This window comes from Vidua macroura, chromosome 29, assembly GCF_024509145.1.
Source record: "Vidua macroura isolate BioBank_ID:100142 chromosome 29, ASM2450914v1, whole genome shotgun sequence".
NCBI lineage: Eukaryota > Metazoa > Chordata > Aves > Passeriformes > Viduidae > Vidua > Vidua macroura.
Genome location: NC_071599.1, coordinates 2,563,288 through 2,589,956, shown reverse-complemented (window position 1 = coordinate 2,589,956; position 26,669 = coordinate 2,563,288). Strand labels below are relative to the sequence as shown.

The 26,669-nt window shown below is 55.5% G+C and overlaps 1 protein-coding gene across 1 annotated transcript; it reads right to left on the bottom strand.

Annotated features, from left to right (window-relative positions):
• Positions 1-2,824: 2,824 nt before the first annotated feature.
• On the bottom strand, positions 2,825-15,749 carry MEX3A (mex-3 RNA binding family member A). The gene is made up of 2 exons (XM_054001100.1): positions 15,281-15,749; positions 2,825-3,942 (listed from the first exon to the last, which is right to left on the bottom strand). Exons 1-2 carry the CDS (start codon positions 15,747-15,749, stop codon positions 2,837-2,839), a joined length of 1,575 nt encoding a protein of 524 aa, XP_053857075.1. The 3' UTR covers positions 2,825-2,836.
• Positions 15,750-26,669: the final 10,920 nt, after the last annotated feature.

Here is a 26,669-nt window from a genome sequence, read left to right as displayed (position 1 = left end):
GAGAGGTTCCCAGAGAACAGGAATGTCCCCCTCTCCCTTCCCTTCCCTTCCCTTAACTGGGACCAGACTGAGGCCAGATTTCGAATGAGAATGGGTCAGTTTTAGGAAGGATGTGGCCAGTGCTGGCCAGCCTTTGCTGAGGCCACGCTGCCACGGGGAGGGACGGCTGTGCCCCAGGACAGTTCGGGACGTGGGGGCTCTGGGGGTTCATCCAGAGCACCCCAGCCCTCCATCACCCCACAGGCCCCACACCAGTGGGTGCAGAACACGGCGCCTTCCCCCAGGAAGTGCTCGCATCCCGACCCGGTCCCGGTGTGAACGGCCGTGCAGGGCCAGGGGTTCTTAGAGCTCTGGGGAGGAGGGGAGTACCAATCCTGCCTGACGGTGTCCCGTTAGCACGGCATTGTTACTTTTGTCTTCACTTTTTCCAAAACGTCAGCATCTGCTACAGCCTGGGAACATTGCCCGCCCCTCTGGTCTGCCCCTTCGGAATGTACTACTGTTGATGCAACACAGTGGAGGCATCCCATCATCCCACCATCATTTCAAAACCCTCCAGCTGGTGTCTGGAGATCAAAAGTGGATCTTTATCAGCACAGAGCACCAGCACCACCTGCCCCAGCACAGTGAGCTCAGCCCCCTCAGTGACTGCAGCCACGGCTGGCCTGAGCCCACTGGGCCAGGGCACAGGCAGCAGCTGGGAGCAAGTGGCAGCAAACCAAGCAGAAGGGAGGATGTTCCCAGGAACATTATCACGATGAAAATAAAGTCTCCTGTAACTGAAGGGAATAAAAAAAATCTCAGGTGATTTTTTTTTTTGCTTGTTTGTTGTTTTTTTTTTTTTTTTTGATGTTAGAACTGTCTGTGCCAAGTTGTGAAACTTGTTGGTTCAGTTCTAAATCAGAGTCCAGGATCTGTGAGCAGAAGTTAAGGGGTAGGAAATGGGGAAGTGGTGGTAGTGGGAGAAAAATTATATATATGGGTTTATATACACACATATATATATATATATAGGTGCTTGATTAATTAAGTGCCTATATATATATATATACACACATATATTTATAGCTGGGTGTACTGGTACTCAATAGGTCAATCCAACACATTTTTAACATCACAGCATTTTGGCATCCACAGACCAGCTGAACAAACCTGATGGAGTGAAGGTGCTGGCCTTGCACCTTGCATGCGTTGGCACAGGAGCCAGATCTGAAGCCCATCCTCTCCCACTTCCCAATGGTTTTAAAGTATCTCATTTAACAAAACCAGGAGTCTTGAAATGATTAAAGGATGTTCAACAAGGCAATTTTTTTTTTCTGTTTTGTTTCGTTCTGAAAAAAATATAATATATAAAAGTGGCCAACCTCAGGAAGATCCAGGAAAAGGACAGCTGAAGAGGTTTTGGTCCATAAAGAAATACTTTTTCTTCTTTTTTGTTTTTTTTTGTTTTTTTTTTTTTCTCCCCTACTTGGTTTGGGTAACAAAAGTTTTGGTCCAGTTTAAAAACGACGACAACAAAATTATCTCTATAAACTCGGGGATTTTTTTTTTTTTTTTGCTCTCTGTTGGGATGCATGTTGGTTTCATATGGGCTCATTGCCTGTATTGCATGATCGTCTCTCTTAGGTTTTGGTGCAATAGGTATGTTTTTTTTAAGAAAAGAAAAGCACAATGTTCTCTGTGTGTGTGTGTGTGTGGTGTGTGTGTAGCTGCAGCTGGCATCACTTGGAGGAAAGAATGAAGAGTGACCTAGGGAAGCGTGGAAGTCGATGCACTCCCCCCATGGACGGGAACTCGGGAGTGCTTTGGAAATACCCTGTTAGTGACTCCTGATTGGACTGATGAACAAATCCCTGCTTGGATAAGGAAAAAAGAACAAAGTTCCAGACTCCGCGGTGGCTCAGAATAACAAAATAAATGCTCGTCGCCTGGTGTGATCCCAATAGGTTCTTCCAAACCTTCTTCAGTTTCACTGGCGTCGTTTTTATTTCTTCACCTTCTCTTTTTGATTTTCTTTTTTTTTTTTGTGTTTTTTTTTTGTTTGGGATTTTTTTAGAAAAAAAGGAAAACAATAAAAGTTCTTTAGCTGTGATTTTTTTTTTTTTTTGTTTAAATCTTTGAGGTAATACAGTTGTGCCCTCGTTCTAACAGGTTCCCAGAGGTTGATGGTTTCTTTCTTGTTCTTCTAAATCCCTGTCATCCGTTTTCCTTTATTTCTGTTGTTTCTTTCTGAGCTCCCAGTTGGGCCGACAACCCTGGGGGGAGGAGAGTGGGGGCTTCAGGCCAAGACAGAGGTTGAAGGCGGCTGGAGAAAGGCTGGCAGGGCCCTCCCTGCATCCCTGCTCCCTCCCCAGTCGATCCAGGTGGCCTGGCTTGGTCATCACCAAGAAGTCCCAATCTCACCACCAAAAAAAACTGAACGAAACTGCTTTGCTTGCGAGATCCGAGTGTGCGTTCTGAGTACTTGGTTTACAAAAGACATTGCAGGCTGGAGCATTGTTCGCCCTTCAAAATTTCTGGCTTTGCTATTCACTTTAATTTTATTATTCACTTATTTTTCTTTTAAAAAATAACATACATTGCTTGTAAAATAATTTCTTTTCTTTTCTTCTTTTTCTTCTTCTTCTTCTTCTTCTTTAAATTAATTTATTCTTTCATTCTTTTTTTTTTTTTGTTCTTCAGATGTCATTATTATTATTATTATTATTATTATTATCACCATTATTATTATTATTATTATTATCATCATTTTTCTCTCATGGACCCCCCCCCCCCCCCATTCTCCCTTCCTACCCCCACACCCCGTCCCCCCCCAACAACGCCCTGCTCTGTCTCTTTAGGAAAATATTCTAATGGCCTGAGTGGCTGCCGCGTGGCAGACGGGGCACTCGGGATCAGTCCTCTCGCAGATCCTCACGGCACACTCCATGCAGAAGAGGTTGTGGCCGCACGGCACCAGCGCGGCCGTGACCTCGCTCTCAAAGCACACCATGCACTCGCGGCTGCTGGCCACGGACGTCCGGGCAGCGGCGGGCGTTCCCAGCTTGGAAAACCCCTGGAGCGGCTCCCCCTGCGACCGCCGGGGCAGCCCGGAGAGGCCGGGCTCCGGGATGGACGAGGACGGCGAGCGGTGGGAGTTGGGGTGGATGGTGCCGGTGCTGCTGGAGCGCTGCTGCTTCGAGAAGAGCACCGAGACGGGGTTGGTGTTCTCCTGCCCAGCCCACATCGGGGCCCCTGACTCCGGCACCCCGTAGTACAAATCCTGCTTGTTCACGCCGTAGTTGGGGAAGAGGTAACCGTAATTGAAGTCGTTTTGGTCGTTCAGCCGGGGGGTCTCGTAGACGGGGTCAACAGAGCAGTCGCCGATGCAGCCCAGGCTGTTCTGGCGGAAGGTGGAGAGGGGCTTGCAGCCCGGCGCTGGCGTGTGGACCCGCCAAGCCTCTGAGTAGCGGTTCTCCATGCCGGAGTCGGGGCTGCTGGAGAGGAAGTCGTTCTCGTTGTTGTACTCCAGAATCTTGCCTGTCCTCACCGCAATGTGTGTCTCGATCTCCTCCCGGGCGCGCTCCACGTTGCCGGGAGCGCCGGTGATCTCAAAGACAGGGTCCCGGTCTCGGCTGGGCGTGATGATGTAGGTGTTGGTCTGCTGCTGGATCCGCTTGATGGTGGCTCCCTTGGGGCCCACCACCAGCCCCACCACGCGGTAGGGCACGCGCACCCGGATGGTGACCTGCCCCGGCAGGGTGGGCGCGCTGCCGAAGGTGGTGCCCGCCTTGTTGCGGGAGGCCCTGATCATGGAGAAGTGCTCGGCCGCCGAGATGATCTCCCGCCGGGCCATGGCCACGTCCTCCCGCCGCCCCGTCACCATGAAGACCGGCTCCTCTCCCCGCACCGGGGTCTTGATGTAGGTGTTGGTCTTCGCCCGCAGGGCTTTGATCTTGCAGCCTTGGGAAGAGAGAGAAGAAGGCACAGCAGTTAACGAGGAGGTCGCACCGCTCGCCCTGCTCTGCAGGACGCTGGGCTGAGTGGCCACAATCTCCTGTGCCACCTGGCAGCCACTGCAAAGGACGTGGAATGAGGGAAAGGCCCTATCCCCCTGACCCTGAGGGGAAATGCCGGAGCGAGGTCCACCCTCACCATTCCCAGAGACTCCCTCCCCTCAGGAGTGCCATGCTCCCTCGTCCCCCAAAATGGGGATCACCATTTTGTGTGCTGCACCCCACCACACCATCCTCCCCCGAGTGCCTTCCCTCAGCACTCATCCCTAAGATCTCCCTTCCACGCACCCCAACACCACGGAGTAATGGGGGATCCACCCCAGGCAGCAGTGGGCTCTGTGACAAAGCCTGTCCCCAGAGCCCCAGGGTGGCCCCCCAGAGACAATGCTCATCCTTGGGCTCTGGGGACAGGGCTAATGCATGGGGCAGCCTGGAGGTCACAGGAGAACAGAGGGATGCCAGTCCCACAGCCTAGCTGGCCAATGTGGAGCCCCTTGGCCACCCTGTGCCAGCTCCCAAGGGGAGTCACCCACCTTGACTCCAGAGAGCCAGAGGATTTTGGTGCTACAGAGGAGGTTTTAGGGTGAAAGCCGTGAACTTTAGGGGGACAAGTTTGGAGGGGAGTTGCAGAGATGCAGCAGTTTGGGACTCCACACTGCAGATATGGCAGGACTGCAAATTCCAGCAGAGCTACATGGCCAGGGGTAGCAGGAGGCCAGGATTTGCTTTGGGGCTGAAACAGGAAGAAATGGGGCAGGGCTGCCCTCTTGTGAGCTCCAGAGCAGGCTGTGCAAAGATTCCTGCTCCAGGTGCTCGGACTCTCTCTCGAGATCACTGGCCAAGCAGTGTTTTTGTGAAACAGTATCCACATCCCAGAGCCCATTCCCCAAATCCTAGAACCAACCAAGCCCATTCCCCCACCTCCTCACAGCTCAGAAAACAGCCTTCTGCTTTCCCAAAAAGGGCAAAAGACTTTCCAGTGTGTTTTGGCTTCGAAATGATCTTTTAGAGGGTCTTGATCCAGCTGATAGCTTCGGGTTCCCAGATGACACCAGGATGCCATCAAGCAACTAAGAGTTCTTACAGATGTGGCACAGTTCTCTAAACTACTCCTGGACCCCTCCTTGCTGCTGTCCTGCCCCTCAGACCCCTCTCTCAAAAAGCCTCACTTGGTGCCCCGAGGCATGCCCCGAGCCTGGCACCAAGCTCCAGTGCAGACTGGGGGTTCTTCTGCAGGAGGTGTGCTCTGGGCTCAGATCTCAAAGAAAAGTTAAAACCTGTGATTCTCCCGTGCACACCAAGTGAGGTGAGCACTTTGCTGTGGTTTCCCGAGGATTTGGGTGTCTGACTCAGGGCTCACAGAACCACAGGATGAGGACACAGCACTGGAACTTCTGTGAGATCCCCCAGCACCTCCTACCCCACCTTCTCTCTCCCCAGAAAAGACCATCTGTATGTACTCTGACTACCCAGCAGGTTTTCTCCACACACTCCACTGACATCACACTTCAATGCACAGTGACCTGCAAACGATGGCTCTGCAACCACCAAATGCAGATTCCTCAGCTCCTGGGCTGGAACATTATTATTTATACAGATCTTGATAAATAACAGCATCTCTCAGGCTGGGAGCTCAGGGCTGCCACTCACCCACAGCTCCCCTCGTGAGACACAGGCTGGTGACATCGGGGTGCTCCCTGGACAGCAGCACCCAGTATCATTGGCAAGAACTGAAGCCCACACCTGTGGCGATGGAAACAGCCCAGTGCCACCAGAGCTGGCAGGAACACGGGCACCGTGGCACACGGGCACCTCGGCAGCCGCTGCATCCAGCAGTGCCCGGCGTGGAGCACGCTCAGCTCAGCCAGCCATGCTCACACCGGGCACAGCACGGGCACCAGGCACAGAAACCACACAGGCACCGGGCATAGCACTGCAGGGGCATGGGCACCGGGCACGGCACTGCATGGACACTGGGCACGGCACTACATGGGCACCGGGCACGGCACCGCACAGGTGCCAGGCATGGCACCAGGCACGGCACCACACAGGCACGGCACTGCACAGGCACTGGGCGTGGTGCTGCACGGGCACTGGGCACAGCTCAGGCACCAGGCACTGCATCACACAGGCACTGGACACAGCACCACGTGGGCATTGGGCATGGTACCACATGGGCACCAGGCACAGCACCTCACAGGCACCAGGCATGGCACCACATGGGCATCAGGCACGGCACCACACGGGCACCAGGCACAGCACTGTGCCAGCAGTGGGCACAGCACCACATGGGCACCAGGCACTGCATCACACATGCACTGGGCACGGCACCACGTGGGCACCAGGCACAGCGCTGTGCCGGCACCGGGCACGGCATCACATGGGCACCGGGCACAGCACTGTGCCAGCAGTGGACACAGCACCACATGGGCACCAGGCACTGCACCACACATGCACTGGGCACAGCACCACATGGGCACCAGGCACTGCACCACACATGCACTGGGCACAGCACCACATGGGCACCAGGCACTGCACCACACATGCACTGGGCACAGCACCACATGGGCACCAGGCACAGCCCTGGCCAAGCACGGGCACACACGGCCCCTGGCACAGCCGTGAACCCACTGCCCCTCGGAGGGTCTTGGCAGCAGCACGGGACACACGCCGGTAAATCCGAACTTCACTGTCAACTCCCACTGTGATTTTTAACTCCTCAGAGCTAGCTCAGCTCCCGGAGCCTCATTTCCCGTTTCTGGAGCAGGAATAGCTGTCTCCTGCCTTGTGCTCCTGCAAAATTTCCTCCTAGCTCCACATCACAGCGCTGCTGCAATAAACCCATCTCTGAAACAGGAATTCAGTGTTCCTGGGGAATGGATATGCCAGATCTGGCACAAAGAAGATCTGGGAAAATCCCCAAATCCAAACCAAATCCACCCCCTGCCAAATCCAGTGTAGCTCACGGGTTACTCCCCGGAGTTTGCACCATGAGGTAAATTTGTGATGCTTTGTTGAGTAAAGTTTCCAAACAGCCCATGGGGACCAGTGGTCACCCAGTGCTATCAGTTCCCAGGAAACTCAAAGGACAGGACCTCATGGAGCCAGGCACAGCTCAACTGTAGGAGAAACGCAGGCAGGCAAAATCCATAATAAAGGTTCATCCCAAGGAGAGCTGGATAAAACCCTGAGAGGTCCCCCGTGCCCTCTGGCACCCCCGGCAGGCTGGGCTGTCCCTGACCCCACTGCTGGCAGACATTTCCCTGCCCCGCTCCTGTGCTGCTCACTCCCTCTCCAAAGAGGGAGATTCCATCTTAGGAAGATTAACCGAGATGCCACCATTTCCCCAGGGATATCACCAGAGCATCACATGGAGAGACAGGGGTGCTCACAGCAGGCATCAAGCTGAAGATGCCTCCCCGTGCATCACCCCAGGCTGCAGGAGCGCCGTGGAATTCCGCAGTGACCCGCGCTCTGCCTCTGGAGCGCCAGGCTCGCTCTCCTGTGCAGAAAAGACCTCGGGCAGGCGTGAGGCACGGCTGGGATTGGGCTCGGCGTTGTTCTGAGCTGTGGGACAATGACGGCGTGTGGGGGAGAGGGATCTGAGCCCGGCAGGACAGGAAACAATCACCGAGCCGACAGGGAGGGTCAGGCAGGCAGAGCGGTGACAAAGGACGGGGGCTCCATGCTGGGGACAGATGGAAGGGAGCAGTGGCGAGGAATACACATGAATGAGGGCAAATGTAAGCACGTTACACGAGCTGGAGGAGTGGGAGGGAGTTAGGGATGGAGCAAAGGTGGTGGAAATCGAAGGGAGAGGCACACCCTGATCCCTCCAAGGGAGGAGGAGAATGAGGTGTGTGGGAGCAAAGCCAAGACACCCCAAAACGGCAAAGGGAAGGTGGGCAAGGAGAGAGCACGGCAAGAGGGAGGGGAAGGAGGATCTGGAACGGACAAAAGGACGCGTGGTGCAGTCGGTGGTGTGAGAAGGGGGGGAGGAGGGAGGGTCTCTGTGCAGGCCTGCAGACGGGAAAGCCAGCTTTGTGGAGACAGACAGATGGGGATCCTGTGCTTAAAAACAGGAGAAAATCACCTCCTAGGAAATTAGACCAGCTCCAGCAAGCCCAGCAGCCCAGCGGCCCCGACCTCCAGCAGCTCTGAACTGGCACAGACAATGGCCAAACCATCAGCAGCCCAAATCCAGAGAACTCCACAACTTCCAGGGGCGCTGCACTGGTTTACATCAGCTAAAACCAGGCTGGGCTTAAACGTGATTTACTCACTTAGTGCCCAGGCTCCGAGCCCATCTCAGCCCCATGCCTGACTGCTCTGCACACTAAAAAGGGGCTGAGCCTGCTTTGAGAGCACCTTTTTCTGATGGAGCACATGTGGATCAGGATGTGGCCCATGGCATCCCAGCCAGATGGGCAGCACACCCCGATGTGCTTATTCTGAACAAAATTTGTCCTGCATGGGGTGTTTTTTTGACACTTTCCCTTCATGCATAACTGAAATTTGAAAACACCATGTAACAAAGCATTTTACTCGGGGGATTATTCAAAGGGGAGGGAGGTGGAAGGGAGGGAATTGCCTAGCAGGTGGTGTCAAAATGAAGCTAAGGGAAAAAAGGGACCCATGAAAGCAGCACCAATACATAACTTGGTGCATGTTCTCCTCGTTATGGCAGTGCACAGACATCAGTGTGTCAATCCCTGGCAGACCCCTGCCACTTAGATTTCTATATTAAACAGAGAATTAAGCCCTTTCTCATTGTGTTTCCACAGCCTACCTTCTGTTATCCTGGGTTTTGTCAATAATGCAGATCCCAAAGCATTCCATAAGCTCAGTTCCTCCCCTCACCCTTTTTTCTCTTTAATTTCACTGATTACCAATTGACTCAAAGTAAACGTGTTTGCAAATTACCCGAGTACATCACAAACATTCCCACACAGGACCAAACCCTGGAGGAGTGGAGAGCCTCTGGTGCCCAGACCAGTCAGCTAACTGGAATTAATCCGCAGAGCAGCCATCTCTGGCTGAAAACATATAAATAAATTGAGTCTAGACATTGCCAAGATGGGTGGTGGGGGTCAGGGGGAGCTCTGGATGCACAGCCACCTTCTCATCTCTGCTTTCCCCTGCATCACGGCAACAAATCCATCAAAATTAACAGAGAGAGCTCCAGGAGCTTGGTTCACCTCAGCAAAGACAGCTGCTCACAAGGGACACGAGGGTGCTGGATGCATCTGATCTAGCTGTCGTTTCCTTGGCATGAACCCATCCCAAATATTCTCACTCTGAGCAGGCCCAAGCCAGTGTGATTTCACAGGACCTCAGCAGGGCTTACCCCAAGGCTCCCAGGCATAGAGGATGATCAGAGCACGGAAGGGATGTGCCCAGCACAGCACCACGGTGACAATGCCACCAGGACAGTGCCATCACACACAGCTGTGCCTGCAGAGCAGATCCCTCAAAGAATTTCACTTTGGTGTAAATTCAGAGTTAGACCTGCTGGTGACCTTCTCCTCGGTGCTGCCACAAGGCCAGACCCTGCACAGGTATATTCTGCTACTGGTGCAGTCCAGAGGCTCCCACCTGGCACCAACTGGCACCTCCAGCCCAGGAGCATGACCCTGACCCTGGAAGCACCAGAGGAGCTGTACCAGCCACAGCAAACAGCTCCGGAGCCAAGCCCGAGGTGGATCTTTTTGTTTGATTGACTGTGCTGTGGTTTTATTTCGGAAAACACACCCCACAAATCACTCCAGGTCCTGATATTTCTTGTTTTCATCAGATACAAAGTAATCTCTACAGACAAAAGCTTTTTATCCCTCTTCTCATTTATGGCAAGGCACTGTTAACACTGCACAGATACAAATTACACCTGCAAACACCCCACGCAGTCCCTTCTGGCACTGCTAGTGGGGTGCAAGAGGGTCTAAGGGCAAATTAGAACTTGGTCTTTTTTTCTATTGTAGTCATAAAATTGAAGAGGATCATAAAATAAACAACCCTCAGCTACCTCGGGTAAGGTGGGGCATTCTTTTCCCCGTTAACATGAAAGCCTTGTTAAAAGACAAGCACACAAAGAACTTCACAAATAAACCCTCCTGACGGCCTGTGGGGTAAGGTTTTGCTGCATTGAAGACCTGATGAAAGTGGTGTCAAAAAAAACACAAATGCACACAAAAGGACCACAACCAACCAACTAAATCTCTTTGCACGGAGGGTTTATTGTCCTGATGATGCAAGTTGTGTTTACAAGAAGGGGAAAAACACCACCCAACACACCATGCCAGGAAAACCATCAACTGCCTTGTTCCAGCGCGGCGATTTTTACGCTTTTTCACATTGTGGTGAAAGTTGTTTATAAAAAAAAAAAAAAAAAGCCAACAAAGAAAAAGGAAAAAAAAAAAAAAAAAAGCCCACCAAAACACCCAACAGAAAAAAAAAAACCCAGCGCCACAATCACCGCCTTGTGCTGCGGAGGAAAGTTGGGAAGTGGAAGCCCCCAGCCCCGGCAGCGATGCACGGCGTGGAGTGGGTGTGCCCGCGGCGCCCCGCACAATCCCGCGTGTGCCATGCGGGGCCGGGCAGAGCGCGGGGGAAGCGGGGCACGGCGAGCGCCGGGGGGACGCGGGGAGGGAGGGGGCTGCCAGACAAAGGCGGGGGCCCCCACCCAATGACAGCACGCTTTCCCACTGCCCTAGATTCCGGGCGGCTGCGCTGCGGCGCGGTTCACTCGGTCAGCGCGGCACCCAGCAGCCCGATCCGATGCGCGGGGGAGCGTGCGTGTCTCCCTAGCAAATTCCCTTTGTCTCTCTCTCTCTCTCTCCCAGACCCGTTTTCTCCTCCCACCTCCAGTTCAAACAGCACCAAGTCGATCCCGTTCCGCACTTTTCCCTGGCGTAAATTCGGACCAATTCTCATTAACACTTCGTAACGACCCGACACCGACTGCGATATCTCTCCCCCTTTAAGGCCCATCCCGAGCTGCCAGAGCAGCGTACGGAGGTTGCCTTCAGACCCGACCGGATCGGGTGGCTTTCGATCCAAGATTTCGGTGAAGCAAGGAGACAAGAAGATCTGCTCCCCTCGCTGCTCCTCGGATGCTGTACATGCATCCACCTCCACAGGGTGGGTGGGGGAGCTGCCATCACCAGACTTCCTCAATGGAAAAGGCTTCCTCGGACTATTTTTAAATGCTGAAAGCATTGGAGCACGTTTGGAGCTACACAAAGAACCCAATCACCTGGGTTTAGTGAAGCTTCTTGTTATTTGACTTCACCTTGCCAAGAAAAGAGCAATTTATGTTAAGATCCTCTCTCGCATAATCTCATTCCTGGTGACAACAGGCTGGTAAGAGCAAGCTGGGAGGTGCTGCATCAAAGGGTGTCTGTGAGTACAGGTGACAATGGATGCTATTACTGTGATGAGACCAAGAACCCTTAGAAGGACCAAAAATCCTTAGAGAGCCCAAAAATCCTTACAGGGAAAGTCTTATCTGGGAGTGGGCGCAGCAAGAAGCCAAAGCAACCCCACACCTTCTCCTGACACCTGCACACGCCAGACACACAAAGAACCAGCACCACGTCTCCCTAACCACAACATCTGGCCTTAAATGTGCCCTTCAGTCTCTCCCCTGGCTCCACTGACAGCAGCCCAGCTTGTCTGTAGGAGCGGGCAGAAAAGTTGGATACGAATCTTGATCTGGCTAATCCACACCCACCTCGGGTCACTTGTAGGGAAGAACCACAGCGACTGAGGATTTCTGCCCCTGCCTAATTTCACAGTCTGCACGACCAAAACGTGATGCCCTTCAGACACTCTCCATTCCTCCCAGCACCCACACCCCATCTCAACCCACATCCCTTGACGTCCCACCATCTAAAAATCCTACTGCAAACCCCTCCAAGTGCTTTGTCTCTACAATTTCATCGGCACGGCCGTGAGAGCCAGCACAGCCATGGACAGGCTGTTGCAGGCAGGACACCCACAACACGAGCTGGGAGGAGAAATACGAGAGCCACCAAGCACCCTGATGTGCCACGCAGGCCTGGACTGGCTCCAGAACCAGGGAGCACTGTCAGTGCCATGGCACACACCAGGAGGTTTGGTCACCCAAACTCAGCACAGCTGGAGTTCACACACGTGCCAGGGGAAGGGGGGAGGACCTGCAGGAGCCCTGACTCAGGCAGAGACTCACCCCTGCCCCTTCCCCTCACTGCAACAGGAGGACAGGCGTGGAGGTCATCGCTCCACCTCCAACCAGGCAAGGGGTGTCACTGCCAACCATGCCCAGGGGTCATAGGCACCAGTCAAAGGGATTCTTGTGACTTCATCCCCTCGTTCTTCCTTTTCCAGTTTCCTGTCCTCCAGTTTGCAAAGCAACCCTTGGCGCATCCCACCAGCCACCCAGCTCTTTGCCACGGACCCTGGAGCACCGTGTGGAGGAGCCTGTCTGGCCAATTCCCACCACTCCCCCTTTCCACAGCCCACCACCTCATGCCAGCCAGTCCCCCACCCCAGCAGGCTCGTGGCCACGCTGCTCAAATTCAGCGCACAAAGCAGCCCCAGCGCAAACTGGAGCAAGGTTTCCAGCAGGAAACCTTGGATTGGCTCCTCCGGGGCACGTTCACAGCTCCTGGGGAAAGCAGGAGCTGCCAAGCTCAGGTTGAGTTCCTGCAGCATCTCTGGCTTGGAGTGAAGCCACCCCCTCTGCCACGATTACACCTCTTCACAAGCCACCCTTACAGACATTCCAATAGAAATACATCGGGATTGAGCCTTATTTACACTTAAGTGCCTTTTCACTCCTTTGGCAAAGTGAGGGGTGGCCTGATAGCAGGTGGAATTCCCATGGCCAAGTGTGTGCACCAGGGCCCCTATGCCCAGATCCAGGCCTCTCATATCCATGCCTGCCTGTGAGGAACACTTTCATAGATGGTTGATATTATTATAAAATAATCTGAAGGGATAGAATGTTTCTAGGGATAGTATGAAGAAAAAGCTAAACCCTGTTACCAAGTAAAACCGTGAAATAATCTTTATTTCATTATTACTTTTTTTCCCCCCTCCCTTTTTCAAGATGTTTATCACCCTGTTCACAGGTACCTATAAAACAATTGTTTTCCTAGAAAACCATCGCCACAGGAGTGGTACTACCAAGGGATGACAATCTGGGATTCCTGGTCAGGCATCCATGAGAGTCCAGGAATCAATCCCCTGAGAGCCCCACACCCAGCTCCAGACCCTCTTAATCCGGCCTTCTACACAAAAACAAGGCACAGGAGACAGTGGAGACATTCCTACAGGCCTTTAGAAACAAGTGTGGGCCATGATCTCTGCTGGAGTGAAGAGCCGAAGCTACAGGGACTGTGCTGAAGGAATCCCCAGCACAGGATCCATCCCACCCACCTCCACGATGGGGCACAGGCTGCACCATCTGCCCCAGCAGCCAAAGGAGCACAGCCACAGCTGCATCTGCACGGCTCCAGCACACTGACATTTCAGTTTCCCAGATGTGGGAAAACCCTCACACGCACAAAAAAATGGTGGAAAAAATCCAGGTCTCCACGTTCCTCTCCATCGCTCTGGACACAACAGGCACGTGCTGCCTTCTGAACACATCGAAACACACCCCCTTCTCAGGAGTCTGGGGCAGCAGTGGGATCCTGGAAGAAAACAGCCCTGGCACATTTCCCCTTGGTTCCGCCTGCCGAATCCTCTTTCCCAACTTTATTAAACAAAGGGGGCCTGATTCTCCACGGCCTCACACACACCAGCGCAGAGTTGGTGCTGAGCCCCACCGTGTCTGCCCGCGCTCCACTCCCGGCAATGTGAAGGCAGCACAGGGAGGATCGGGATCGGGGCCAGTGGGATCTCCTGGGCCAGACCCTCACCCCTTCCTGCCCATCTCCCCAGTGAGGGGCCCCCATCCCAGTGTGAACGCCAGAGCACGAGCGGCTCCCTCGGCTGCAGATGCCCCAAGTTTTGGGGAGGTCAGCACCCCCCGGACTCCTGCCCACTCTCCATCCCGGAGAACCGGGACCGGTCCGTGGGAACCGGACCCTTGCTCCAGGGGTGGGAGCAAGCAGAGCCTCCCCATTGTTCCAACCGCACGCCCTAGCGTCAGAGATGTCCAGCAAGGAACCATTTGTGTCCCTCTCCCCGTGGCTTCCCCTTGCCCAGCTCAGCCCTTCTCGGGGCACTGGGGGTCATCACCCCCCGGCTGCCACCACAAACCCTCTGCTCAGGGCCCTTCGATCCCAACCCACAGGGGAGCATCTGCCCACGGAGCCGTAGGCTCTGCCCATCGCACTTCCAGAGCGTCAAGTTACTTGTTCAGAGAAAGAAAGAAAGAAAGAAAAGCCCAACACTTAGCCGCACTATTATTATTTTTTTTTTTCCCTCTGTAGCGACACAAAACTTCTCTCAGCAGCGCCGTGCCCCGACTCCCGCAGTGCCCACGGGAGGCGCGGGGCCCCGCACCGCACACCCGGGAGTGGTGGGGGTGGGCGAGGGGTGACTTAAGAGTGGGTGTGGTATGGAGATATATATATATAGAGAGAGAGAGATATATGTAATTTTTTTTAAAGCCCTCCTCCATTCCACCTCGCTCCGAACGGAGCCGTGAGAACAAAAGCATCACTGTGGCGGCGCGCGGGCAGCGGCTGCGGGGGGCCCACGCGGGACGGCGGGTCCCGCTCCGGGGTGCCCCCGCTCCGGGGTCCCCCCGCTCCCGGGGGCGGCGGGAGGAGCTCGGCTCCCACCCGCTCACCGGCCGCTCGGACCGAGCCCGGCACTACCACACCCCCTCCGCCCGGCCAACAAAGGGGGACTCCGAGGCGCGGGGCCGGGCTCAGCCCGCACCCCCCGCCCTTCCCCCGCCTTATTCCCAGTTTTTTTTTTTTTTTTTTTTTTTTTTTTTTTTTTCTTTTCTTAAGGAGAGCGCGGTCGAGATCGGCTCTTTGGCAGAACCGGGGAGCGGCGCGCGGGGCTCCGGTGCCGGCAGCCGGACAAGCCCCCGCAGCATTCCCACAGACCCCCCCCCCCATCCCGCCCTTCCCCAAAAACCTCCGTGCCGGGGAGCGCGGCCACCCGCCCACAGCCCGGGAGCCTCGGGCTTTGTCCCCGGCGGGGCCGAGCGGCCCCGGCCCCGAACAATGGGCGGGAGGGAGCGGCGGGGGCGGCGGCGGGGCCCCCCGGCCGCGGGGGGAGTGTCCCGGGGCCGGCGAGCGGCGACACCGGGGGAGATCGGGGGTACCGGGGGGCCCGGCGCTCACCTTGCCGTCCCACGATCTCGGCCACGTGCTCGGAGCTGGGCACCGGGACGCACTCGGTGGTGTTGGAGCTGCTCTTGAGCCGCAGCTCGGCCTCCTTGTAGAGCGCGCACAACTTGGGCTCCGCCGCCCCGGCGCTGGGCGCCGCCGAGCCCTTCGGGGCCGCCGGGGGCGGCGGCGGCGGCGGCGGCGGCGGCTGCTGCGGCGGCGGCGGCGGCGGCGGGGGCTGCTGCGGCGGCGGCGGCGGCGGGTTATTGTTGTTGTTGTTGCTGTCCTCCACCAGCACCACGGCCGAGGAGGAGGAGGAGGAGGAAGGCTCGCCTAGCCCCAGCAGGCAGAGCTGGTCCAGGGCGAGCTGCAGCGCCCGGTCATCCTCAAGCAGCGCTCTGTCTTTGCCGCTCCCACCGAAACAGCCTAAATCGCCGAAACCCCCGTTCCTTTCCATTATCCCTGGGACTACCAGGCTAGGCATGGCTAACAAAGGCTTGGGAGGGGGCTGGGGGCTGGGGGGGGGGGGGGGCGAGAGGAGGGGAGGGGGGGACACAAAGAGCTCGGGAGGGAGAAGGGAAAAAAAAAGGCAGAGAGAGAGAACGAGAGAGAGAAAAGGACCCTCCGCCCCCCGCCCCCCGCCTGGCCAAGCCCCTTTCCCGTGTAACCCGAGCCCCGCGCCCGCCGCCTCCACCGCGGTCCCCCCGCCGACGCCCCCGCCCCCGGCCGCCGCCGCCGGGGGGTGCGGGGGGTGCGGGGGGCGCGGAGCGGAGCGCGGCCCCGCGGGGGGAAACTCTTTTGTTTGAAGGCGGCTGGGCGCTGCGGGAGCGGCCCGGCCCGCGGGCTGATGGGGGATGTAGTCCGGTGGCGGCACACCCCCGCCCGCGGCGGCGGGGACCGGGGCGGCGGGACCGGGGCTGCGGGAGCGGAGGTGGCGGGAGCAGGCGGTGTGGGGAGGGGGACCCGCTGTGACACCGGGAGGGGGATGTGGGGGACCCGCGGTGACACGAGTGGGTGTGAGATGTTGTGGGGACCGACTGGGACACGGCGAGGGGGTTCCAGGGGACCCACGGTGACACGAGTGGAGAGGCTGCGCGGGCACCCACGGTGACATGGGTGGAGTGGGGTGTGGGGGGCCGCCTGGGACACGGAGTGGGGGGGGTTGCCGTGGGGAGACACATTGTGCGGAGGGTGGAGGGGCTGTAGGGGCACACACTGTGTCACGGGTGGAGGGGCTGCAGGGGGACCACGCGGTGCCACCAGGGGAGGGCAATGCAGGAGGATCCACCATGTCACCGGTGGAGGGACATGCCATGACACGGGGGCGGGGGTACACACCGTGACACGGGTTAGGGAGGTGTGAGGGGACCAGCCGTGCAGGGAACGGGTGGAGGGGACTGCGTGGGAAGCCACTGTGACACGGCTGGAGGATGATGCAAGGGGATCAGCCATGCCATGGGTGGAAGGGACTGCGGTGGGACCACTGTGCAATGGGTGCAGCGGGCTGCAGTGGGATTCCCTGGGTCACAAGTGGAGGAGGCTCCTTGGGGACCCACCATGCAGCGGGTGGGTGGGTGGAGGGAGCTGCATGGGGACCCACTCTGGGTTCCAGGAGTGACTCACTGTGCACACCCCTGGCACAGAGGGATCACAGGAATGAAGGATCTGTGAGGGGACCCACTGAGTGCGCCCAGCATGGAAGGTCATGAGTGGAAGGGGTCTATGTGGGGACCCAACATGTGCCCCACACTGTGGAAGGGTCATGGGCGAAGGAGGGTTTGTGTGGGGACCTGTTGCTACCCACTCATGAGGGGTGCTGCAGAGGTGTCCAGGGTTGGGATCCATCCAGAGACCCACAGGCACAACAGGGATCCCTGGGAGGAGTGGTGGCTCAGCAGGGACACCTTGGGTACAGGCTAGCAGGGCGCCAGGGTCAGCGGGGTGAATGGTGGCACAATGGGGCAGGACCCCCCCCCTCCCATGGACAAGGAGCTCACTGCTTCGTCCTTGTGAAGGAGGACACGGCCTTCCAAAAGGCTTCCCCACAAACATGAGGACTTTGGTCCTGCAGTGGGAAGACCCCTGACACAGCCACAAGCATTTGAGGGACAATACTGCAGGCCTGGGAATTATGGAAAAGAAGAAAGGGGAGCCCCCCAGCCCCCCAGGGCCTTGTAGTGGCTCCGGGCACAGCGAGGCTTGGTGAGACTGCTGGGGCTCAGCTCCCCACCCTTGGCTCTGTGCCCCAGTAAAGCCCTCCTCCTGCAAACTGGGAATGCTGGGGGGGGGGCGTGGGACAGCCCTGCTCCCTGGGCTGGCCTTTCTCATTGAAATGAGGAGGATTCAGCGTGGAGGGAAGCATTGACAATTGCTCCCCAGCTCCCAGCCAGCCGGGGCTGGGCGGTGAGTGTGCGAGCGCGCGGTTCTCCCCTCGCCCCTTTCTTCTCTTTGAATCAAACCAGATGTCTCCCATGAAATGAGATTGCCGGAGCTCGCACTGGAGAGGGACAATGCAGAGGGATGCGAGGCTCCCGCCGAGCCACATCGCGCCGCAGCTCTGGCAATGGCAACGGCTGCGGCGAGGGCTGGGGGGTGGTGGCACCGGTGCCTTGTCACCGGGGCTGGACCTTTCTACCCCCCCCCCCCACGCTGTATCCTGTAGGATTTGCTCTCTCTGGGATCCTTACAGGAAGGTTTTTTCTTTCCCCCCACCTCCCCTTTCTGGGTCTACCAGCAGAAGATCTCAGCTGCGGCTAAACTCGGCAGATGGGGCAGCCAGCACAAGGAGATGGCTCATCCACTGACTCAGCCGGTAAGGTGCTGCTGGAGATCTCCCTGTGAGTTTGCCCAGGCACTTTGGGAAGGGAAATTTTTGCTCTCAGTTTTGGTTTTGGCGTCCAGGTTTCCCGATATGTAGTACAAACTCAGGGAGATGCTGGGACACCAGCCGGAGGGGCAGATCCCCTCTGCGCAGGACCCGGCGTGGAGCTGCTGTGGGTTGGAGCTTTGTGGTGGTTGTGCTGTAGGTGTGCACAAAAAAGAGGGGAAAAAAGTAAAGCTAAGGGCAGGAGAACCCACCCACTGCTGTGTTTCATGCAGCTCATTTTGGTCATGGCTGTAGAACAGTGTCCTGAATTAGGCTTTATTTCTTTTTTCACCGTTGTGTGGTGATGGGACTCCTGAGAGAGGCAGTTTGGGATGTTTTCTTTCGTGGCAGTTTGGGATATTCCTTCTTCTAAGAGGTGTCTCTTTGTATTGGGGTGTGATGGATGGTGGCTCCACAGGGCACACACACATCCCATGGCAAGTTTTAACACAGGCACTTGGCTGGGTGTGCCCCATTAAATGGCCACAAATGTGCATTTAATGCACATGGACGTTCACACACACACACACACACACTGCTGGTTCCCTTGCACACACCTGCTGGCTGTGGCTCCCTCCACGCTTTACAACCAGGTGCAGCCCTTGTGTGTGTCTGTGTAAGCATGTGCTACAGGTGCAAACACACAGGGTTATGTACATTGAAATATGCCCACAAACCACACGTGTTTGTGTACGAGGCATTTGTGTGCACGCACGTCTCCATGCAGGGATGCTCCCAGTGTGGACAAGGATCGTGTGCGTGCCCATGTGCTGGTGGTGGGAGCTATGGTGTTCTGCCCTGTAAATTATGGACTTTTCACTTGTCCAGGTTGGATCTCAGTGAGGCTGGTAGCAATGCCTGCTCTGGAGGCAGCACGTCATTTTAGGGACGTGGTTTTGCTTCCACCTCCATTTTAAGTTCTGTCACGGAGGTCTCAGGAGAAGAAAGTGCCCCTGGAAATCAGAAAGTGAAAGGAAAAAAAGGGAAAAACTGTGGACCTCCAGCTCTGAGCATTCCAGCAGCATGAGCCAGTCCCAGAAATCACCAAACTGACTAAAAAGTTTGTGTGACTCAAAAAAAAAAAAAAAAAAAAATTGAAAATTGAGTTCCTTTTCATTTGCCTTCTCCTGAGGCTGTCAGATTTCACTCTGGTTACATCACCTTGCTATTCTGCACAGCCACAAGGTCTAGAAACTTACTTAAAAAAAAACCAAAAATTCATACTCGCACAGATTCACATGACTCACAGAGCTGGGAATTTAAAGCAACCAGAAATGCTCCTAGAAAAATCACAGGAACTGGCAACATGGGCAGTGACTAATCCTGATGGGTCCCTGATAGCAGCATCTCTCAGTTCATACAATATTTTGGGGGCGTAGCTGGGCTACGACCAAGACTTTGATGCTCTTCCCAGTGATAGCAGCTGCTTGGGAATGATCTTACCTCCCGTCTGGCATCGCTGCCTCTGGGGAAGCTGGATTTCAGGAGTAATTCAGGTTAAAGTTAGCTCTGCCAGGTGGCTTGAGCCAGCTCCATGAGCTGGAGTAGGTCAGAGGGGCTCACATCGCGGAGCTGTTGGGGGCTGGATCATTCCCAACTCCCTGGCTAGAGAGGTAAAAGGTTATTTTTGGGGGGCAGGTAGTGCTGGATTGCGAGTGAGGATTTCACCATGGGTGTAGTCTCTGCACAGCTCTATCCACTCAGCGAGCACCCCTGCCGAGGTTTTGGCAGAAACGCAGCGTTTCTAGTTAAAAAGCGGGTATTTCCAAATGTTTTAAAATCCACATCCCCGAATTACTGTCGGGGGTGGGGGGGGGGAAGTATTAATTAAAGCCTGGGACGGCGGCGGAGTCCTTGGAGCGGAGAGGTCGGGATCAGGCAGCGGCATCACGTGCCCCTTCCCGAGGCAGGAGGCTGCAGAACGATCAAAGAAAAGGGAGAAACTGCAAACTGCAGCTGCTGCCGGTGCCAGGGCCAGCGGGGAGGGGTGGCCGGGCACCACGGCTGGTGACAGAAAGTTCTGTGGGAGGCAGGAATAAAGCTGACATTGACTGAGGAGGTGCCAGCAGCCTGTCCTTAGGCAAAACAGCGACTTAAGAGTCACCATCAAGAGCTAACGCAGAGAGAAACTTTCTGGATGAATTTGTGTCATCAATGTGAAGCCGAATTTGGCGCTTCCCAGTGCTGCATCCCTCTGCCACCGACATGACCCAAGTCTGGGGGAAAGGTGGCAGCTGCTAGGAAAGGTTTAATGCTGTGGAAGCATCCCACATCCCATAGACTGAGGTGATGAGCTGATGGTGGGGAGGACAGGGGGAGCAAACACCTGCTTGGAACCAGGACACCTTTTTTAGGCTTTTCTTCATTTTCATCTTGCATAGAATCATAGAATATCCCGAGGTAGAAAGCTCAAGCTGGGATACCATTGCCACGTGTGCTTTGAGACATTATCTCCCTGTCCCCGGACAGATCATTTCAAGAACTGCTCAGCTGCACATGAAACAGAAGTGTCCCAAATGCTGGGAAGCTGGCAGGGCTCCCTTCCACTCTGAGCCCACGTGCTGGCCATTCCCAGCAGGACATGGTTCAGGGGGGACTCCGTGCTGGCCGATCCACCCGGGATGTCCCCCCATCCCCGACTGTGTCCATACAATTCATCTGCTGCCTGTTGACATTAAACCTCTTTGCTTTGTCAATGGGACTGGCAGCAAGAGGAGTCTCACTGTCCGTGGAAGGATCCTGAAGTGCTTTGCAAACATTTGTTAATTAAGCTGTTCTATGAGATAAGTAAATTAGCGCAAAGCCTGATCCAAAGCTCCTTGAAGTCCATTGGTTTTGGTGAGCCCAGGTCCAAGGGATCAGGCCCAGGAGACCAGATTTTAAAACCCCTCAATTTTGTTAAGAGCTCAGCATATTGGCTGCAGATGGGTGCTAAGCTACAGGGACAATCTGGCGCTGGGATCGCGGGTGCCGCACCCTTGGCAGACTTGGTTGTGTTCGTAACGTGGAGGGTTTGGACTTGTAGTCACGAGGGGTTTGTTTTTAACAACTGCACTAAGGTTGCTGAAGAAACTTCTGCTGAAATCTGCATAATTTTAGGTCCGGGATCAAAAGGGGGTGTTCAATTTCAAGGTCACGCTCTCCCCTTAATCCTGCTGCTTATACATGTTGCTCATTTTCCAAGGAACACGTTTTCCCCCCGTTGGAATCCCATCTTCTGCGAGCAGACAATTCCCGATTTCAATTCCTAGAACATCAGAACCACCGTGTGTTTCCTTGGGTATATCCTCTTTTGAATTTTGTCCAGGGGCACGTTGAGGTTTTGGCACTTAACCTGTGTCTGAATCTCCAGAAATCAGCCCAGGAATGCCGGCACAGCTGCGGATCGGCTCTGTGAGCATCACACCCACCTCCACCGTGGTGCCAGTGGGGCTGAGTTCCTGCACGTGCTCCCTCTGCCTGCCTGGTGCATCCACCATCAGTCAGATGCTTCCTGGACGTGTCAAACCCGAGGCCCATGTGTTGGCCAGATGGTCCATGTGTGCCCAGCAAATCCATAGGATTTGTTGGATGTGTTGGATTCGCTGCACGTTCATTGTCAAGCTGCGCAGCGCATGTGCACATATTTCTGTCCAGGAGATCTTGAAGGGAAACACTTCTTCATCCAAGGGACTTGCCTCTCTCCTGTTATCCTGACAAATGAGCCCTCTCTGTAAGGGGCCACCTGAGAGACAGGGATGGGCCGTGTTCTGAGGACAAAGGGAAATGTCTTCAAACCAAAAAGAGGGGAGATTTACGTTAGGTATTAGGAGGAAATTCTTCCCTGTGAGGGAGGTGAAGCACTGGCACAAGTTGCTTGGAGAAGCTGTGGCTGGATCCCTGGAAGTGCTCAAGGCCAGGTTGGGTGGGGTTTGGAGCAAGCTGGGATAGTGGGAGGTGTCCCTGCCCATGGCAGGGGGATGGAACTTGATGAGCTTTAAGGTTGTGTCCAACACCAATCAGCCCATGATTCTATGATTCTGTGATTTCCAAATTCAAGACAGGAATGTGAGTCATGGAGTCAAACCAACTTGTACTAGGTGCAACAAGAGTGGCACTGGCATTTCTGTGAGCTACACACGAGCTCCCTCAGCACAGTCACATCTTCCCACTTGGAGGCTCAGTGCACCCACTTTTAATGCTCTTTCTAGTTATGAGTTATTTTAAATGAAAACAGGGCAAGTTTATAGGAGGGGTGATGCCCAATGACATCCCATTCTTTCAGGAACATGGATGTGGGTGGTGTTGGCTATTTTTAGCCAAGGAAGGCCAACAAAGAGTTTTGAAGCATGGATTTGGTGCTGGAGAAGAGTGACACTGATAATTCACACAACATATACAGTTAAATACATGTGAAAGAGATTTTTTTTACCTTTTATCTGGGTGTTTTCTTGCTGTTTGTAAATCTCGGGTGGAGTTGGAATGCACGGTCCTTAAGTCTTTTGTGTCTTTCTAAGCAATTTGAGCGAAGTCATGCAGCAGGTCCAGGGCGTGGTCCAGAGAGCCAGCATCCTGTTTTTTCTCCTCTGGACAGGTGCTATCACTCCAATTTTGTGCAGAAGCACCTTCCCCTGTCTCTCTGCCTCACTTTTCCCCATCATATTCCACAACGGTTGTTGCACACTTTGACAGAGATGAGGAAAGTCATTACGTTGCAGGTGATGCCTCCTTTCCAGGGAGGCTCTAATCATCCTGTCGTGCTCCAGAGCTCTTCCTGTCGGTGCTAATTTTAGTCTCGTGGTGGAAGTTGCTGCCGGGTGCTCGGGCTGGGATGGAGCCTGAGCCACGCAGGTGTGTTGCAATCCTAATGCTGCTCCTGCATCCTGCACGGCCCGGCAGTCTGGATATCAGACCTCGTTGGGAAAAGTCTAAGGAACACATCCCGGCGCTTTTTCAGCTGGTTTGCACTTGCTTATGCCAGTCCAGGGATGGCTGATGCCTCTCCAGAAGCACAGCAGGGACAGTGGGGACCTGCTTTTCCAAATGGTTCAGTCTCATGCCAGCACCCAAACCAAGGGCCAGGTTTTCCCAGGTGTTCACATCCTGGCTCTGCCTGTCTGGGCAGGCTCCTGCGGGAATGCTGAGTGATTCTGAGAGAGCAGGCCCTTGCTCTGCTGTGCAGAGAAGACCTTGTCAGCACAGGGACTTTGGGCACAAACAAGCAGGTGAGGCTGTCAGGTCTTTGCATTGATTTTCTCTCTGCAGTTCCAGATCCTTTTGGAAGCATCTCACAGCTTGAAAAGAGGTGTTTTGTCATGGCTCTGGGCTCAGCCTTGCACTGCTCTGCTCTGGACACTGCTTCTGCTGGTGTAGGTGGATGAGTGGGAGGCACAAGGACCCGATGTGTGAGAGACAGAGCAGAGGGACCCAGAGAAGCTGTGGCTGCTCCATCCCCTTGGCTGCAGCCAAGTTCTAAGGGAATTTAAAACTCATCTTGTCCCAGCCCCTGCCATGGGCAGGGACTCTCCCAGGTTGCTCCAAGCCCTGTCCAACCTGGCCTTTAACACCTCCAGGGATTTAGGGGCAGCCACAGCTTCTCTGGGCATCTTGTGCCAGGGCCTCACCTCCCTCACAAGGAACAGTTTCCTGCCAATATCCCATCTAACCCTGCCCTCTGGCAGTGGGAGCCATTCCCCCTTGTCTTGTCCCTTCATTCCCTTGTCCAAAGTCCCTCTCCAGCTCTGTTGGAGCCCCTTTAGGCACTGGAAGCAGCTCTAAAGTCTCCCTGGAGCCTTCTCTTATCCAGGCTGAATTCAAGCACATGAAAAATTTCTTAGAGTTCTCTTCACCTCTGCCTCCCAGGGGTTAACAGTCCTGGAAGAACTCTGATTTCTAAGTTAAAAACTGGGAGGAACAAGGCCTTTGTCTAGCCTGGCGTAGACTCCTGGTCTCAACCCACCTCAGTTTTGCCCAGGCACCACCACCCACCACCACTGCTGTGCCAAGCACACGGCAAGGCAGAATCAGGCCCTGAGCCAATTTACCCCTTCTTCTTATCAGTCTAGACATCCTCATTATCCAGATAAAAGTCTGATCCCTCCCTGAATCCCACTAAGCTCCTTCCTGTACAGTGCTGAAGGCAGAGGGCACGCGCCCTCACCCAGGACTCCCCTGCGGGTGGGAGATGTCGCCCCCAGCTCCAGTTCCTGAGCTGGGAGCAGGTCCCAGGGTGAGTGTATATTATTCCGAGTGCTTTACCAATTACAAGTCATTACTAATGCTTTTATTACCATTATTTAATAGATCGTGTTAATTATTATTATTAATTTGCTTTAAAAGCAGTGTTTCCATAGCAACAGGGAGATGTGTGCTGCTTTTCAGGCACATCAAGTGGACACTTTCCCATCTCTTCCCCAACGGGCTGGCAGCCTACCACAGGGCTGGGTGATGGAGGGGGCTGTGCTTTGGTCCCCAAGGAGATGGTACCAGCAGAGCCATCCAGGAAAGATGAGAGCACCATCTCTGCCACTGGAGAGTCCCTTGTGCCATTATAAAGTTCCTGTGGGATGCAGGCTTCGTGCCTAAATGCTGCAGGTGCCCCAAGAGAGCAGAGCAGGTGTGGTAATGTTTGTACCTCGGTGTGACCCAGGAGTGAAACTGTCAATTCCCACACTGCTGATTCCCTGGACTCCAGCGCTCCCTCAGAACGTGCCTTGTCTCCTTTTATGTTTTCCAGTCAGCTGCAGAAGGGCCAGTTCTTGGAAGCCAGGCTGAAATCCAGCAGACCTGGCTGCAGGATGTCTGCAGTGAGCTGGGGGCTGCTGCTGGCGTGCAGGGGAGCTCTGAGCCTCGGCAGGTGCTGCAGTGGTTCCAGGAGTGATGGAAGGACCATCAGGTGCCACTTCCCAGTCCAGGCTGTCTGCAGGCTCTGTCCAGGTATCCCTGTGGTGAGAGGGAAACACGGGGGTTGCTCCTGGTTCTCCTGGGGTGTGCTGAAGGCTTTGCCAAGGCTGGGAAGGTGCACGCTGCTTTGTAGATTCACACTCTAAAGGGGTTTAAACACTGAACCCATGTTCAAAGTTGGCCTCTGACCCATCACGTCCCTCTGACACTGTGCCCTGCTGGCCTTCACCCCACACTGCCACAGCCACTCCTCCCGGGGGGGATGTGCCTCATACACAGCTTCTGGGGGGGCCATTTGCTGGGGACCGTGTACCCTGTCCGTGGTGGAGGTGCCTGCGTGTCGGGCTGTGTCCTTGCAAGAGAAGTTTACAGCAGAGGAGGTGCAAGAGGCCAAGGTCAAGCTGAGCCAGGGCATATTCTGAGCCCCAGCACTGCTCAGGGAGAACCACTCCAAAACAAGCTGGAACACTAATTGCTGCCAGCCACAACACAAAGCCCAGCACTGGGGAGCCCATGGGGACCACGGCTCCATCTGCCCAACCTAAAGGAGTCCCTGGAGGGCTGGAGCCAGACATGCTGTCACCTTATCCTTGCCGGTCCAGGTGGCCCCAAGGGTTGCACCAGGAGCAGACACACATCCCCACACTGGCTGGGTGCCCTGCCTCTGCCTCCTGCTGGCAGGTCATCACCAATTCATTTGCCCACTGCTTTCTGTGTTGTCAGAGCGGTGGAAACCCATCGTCTTCATGAAGGTTCCAAAAGCCAAATCCTCGATCCAGCAGCTCCTCAAAGGGGGTTTGGGAGCTGCAGCCTTAAGGAACACCAGCAGTGACACCCGGGCAAGCAGCAGCACTCAAGGCACTTGCTGTAAAGCTAAAAGCATTTGCTCCACAGTAGCACATCCCACACCATTCCAGTTCACCCTGCCCTCCTGGGGCAGTGGATTCTGTGGGGCTGGGAGAGGGGATTACCCTGCTCAGCCCTGCATGTCCCCGGGGAGAGCAGCTCCCGGCAGCGTTTCTGCTGCTTGGGGTCTCAAAAATGGGGGTGGCAGGTGGCTGGGACAAATCCTCGTGTCACTGTCACCCCTCGTGCCAGCTGTGGCATTCCCAGGGTTCGGGGGGTTCTGGCTGCCCTGATGTGGGTGGGGGGGGTGCAGGTGTGTCCAGGTGGGACGCACCGGGAGCGCGGTGGCACTGCGGGGACAGCCCCGCAGCCAGCTCCGCGCTGCACAAAAGCTGCCGAGCGCGCCCGCGCCTCCCCCTGCTCCTCGAGAAGTGAAGAAACACAAAAGAGAGAGGCAGGAGGGCTGGGAGCGGTGGGAGAGGGGGAGGGAGGGAGGGAGAATCCCCCATGCCCGGAGCTAATCCCAGCTCCTCTAGGAGAGGGATCTCGAATAACAACCGTCCGTGGTCGAGGCCAGATGGATTTGATTTAATAACAAAGCAAGGGGGGGGCTTGGGATCATTTCGGAGCCTGCCCGAAGGGCCGGATCCTCGGCAAGCAGCAAAGGGCCATCCCAGCGGTGTAAATCCGAGCGTGAGCTGCAGACTGCTTGCATGCTTCCCAAAATGCCGGGATTGCCTCGGCTCTGGGGACATCTTCAGCTTCTCGGCAGCTCCTGAGTCCCGGCCACGCGTGGGGCACAGGGCAGCG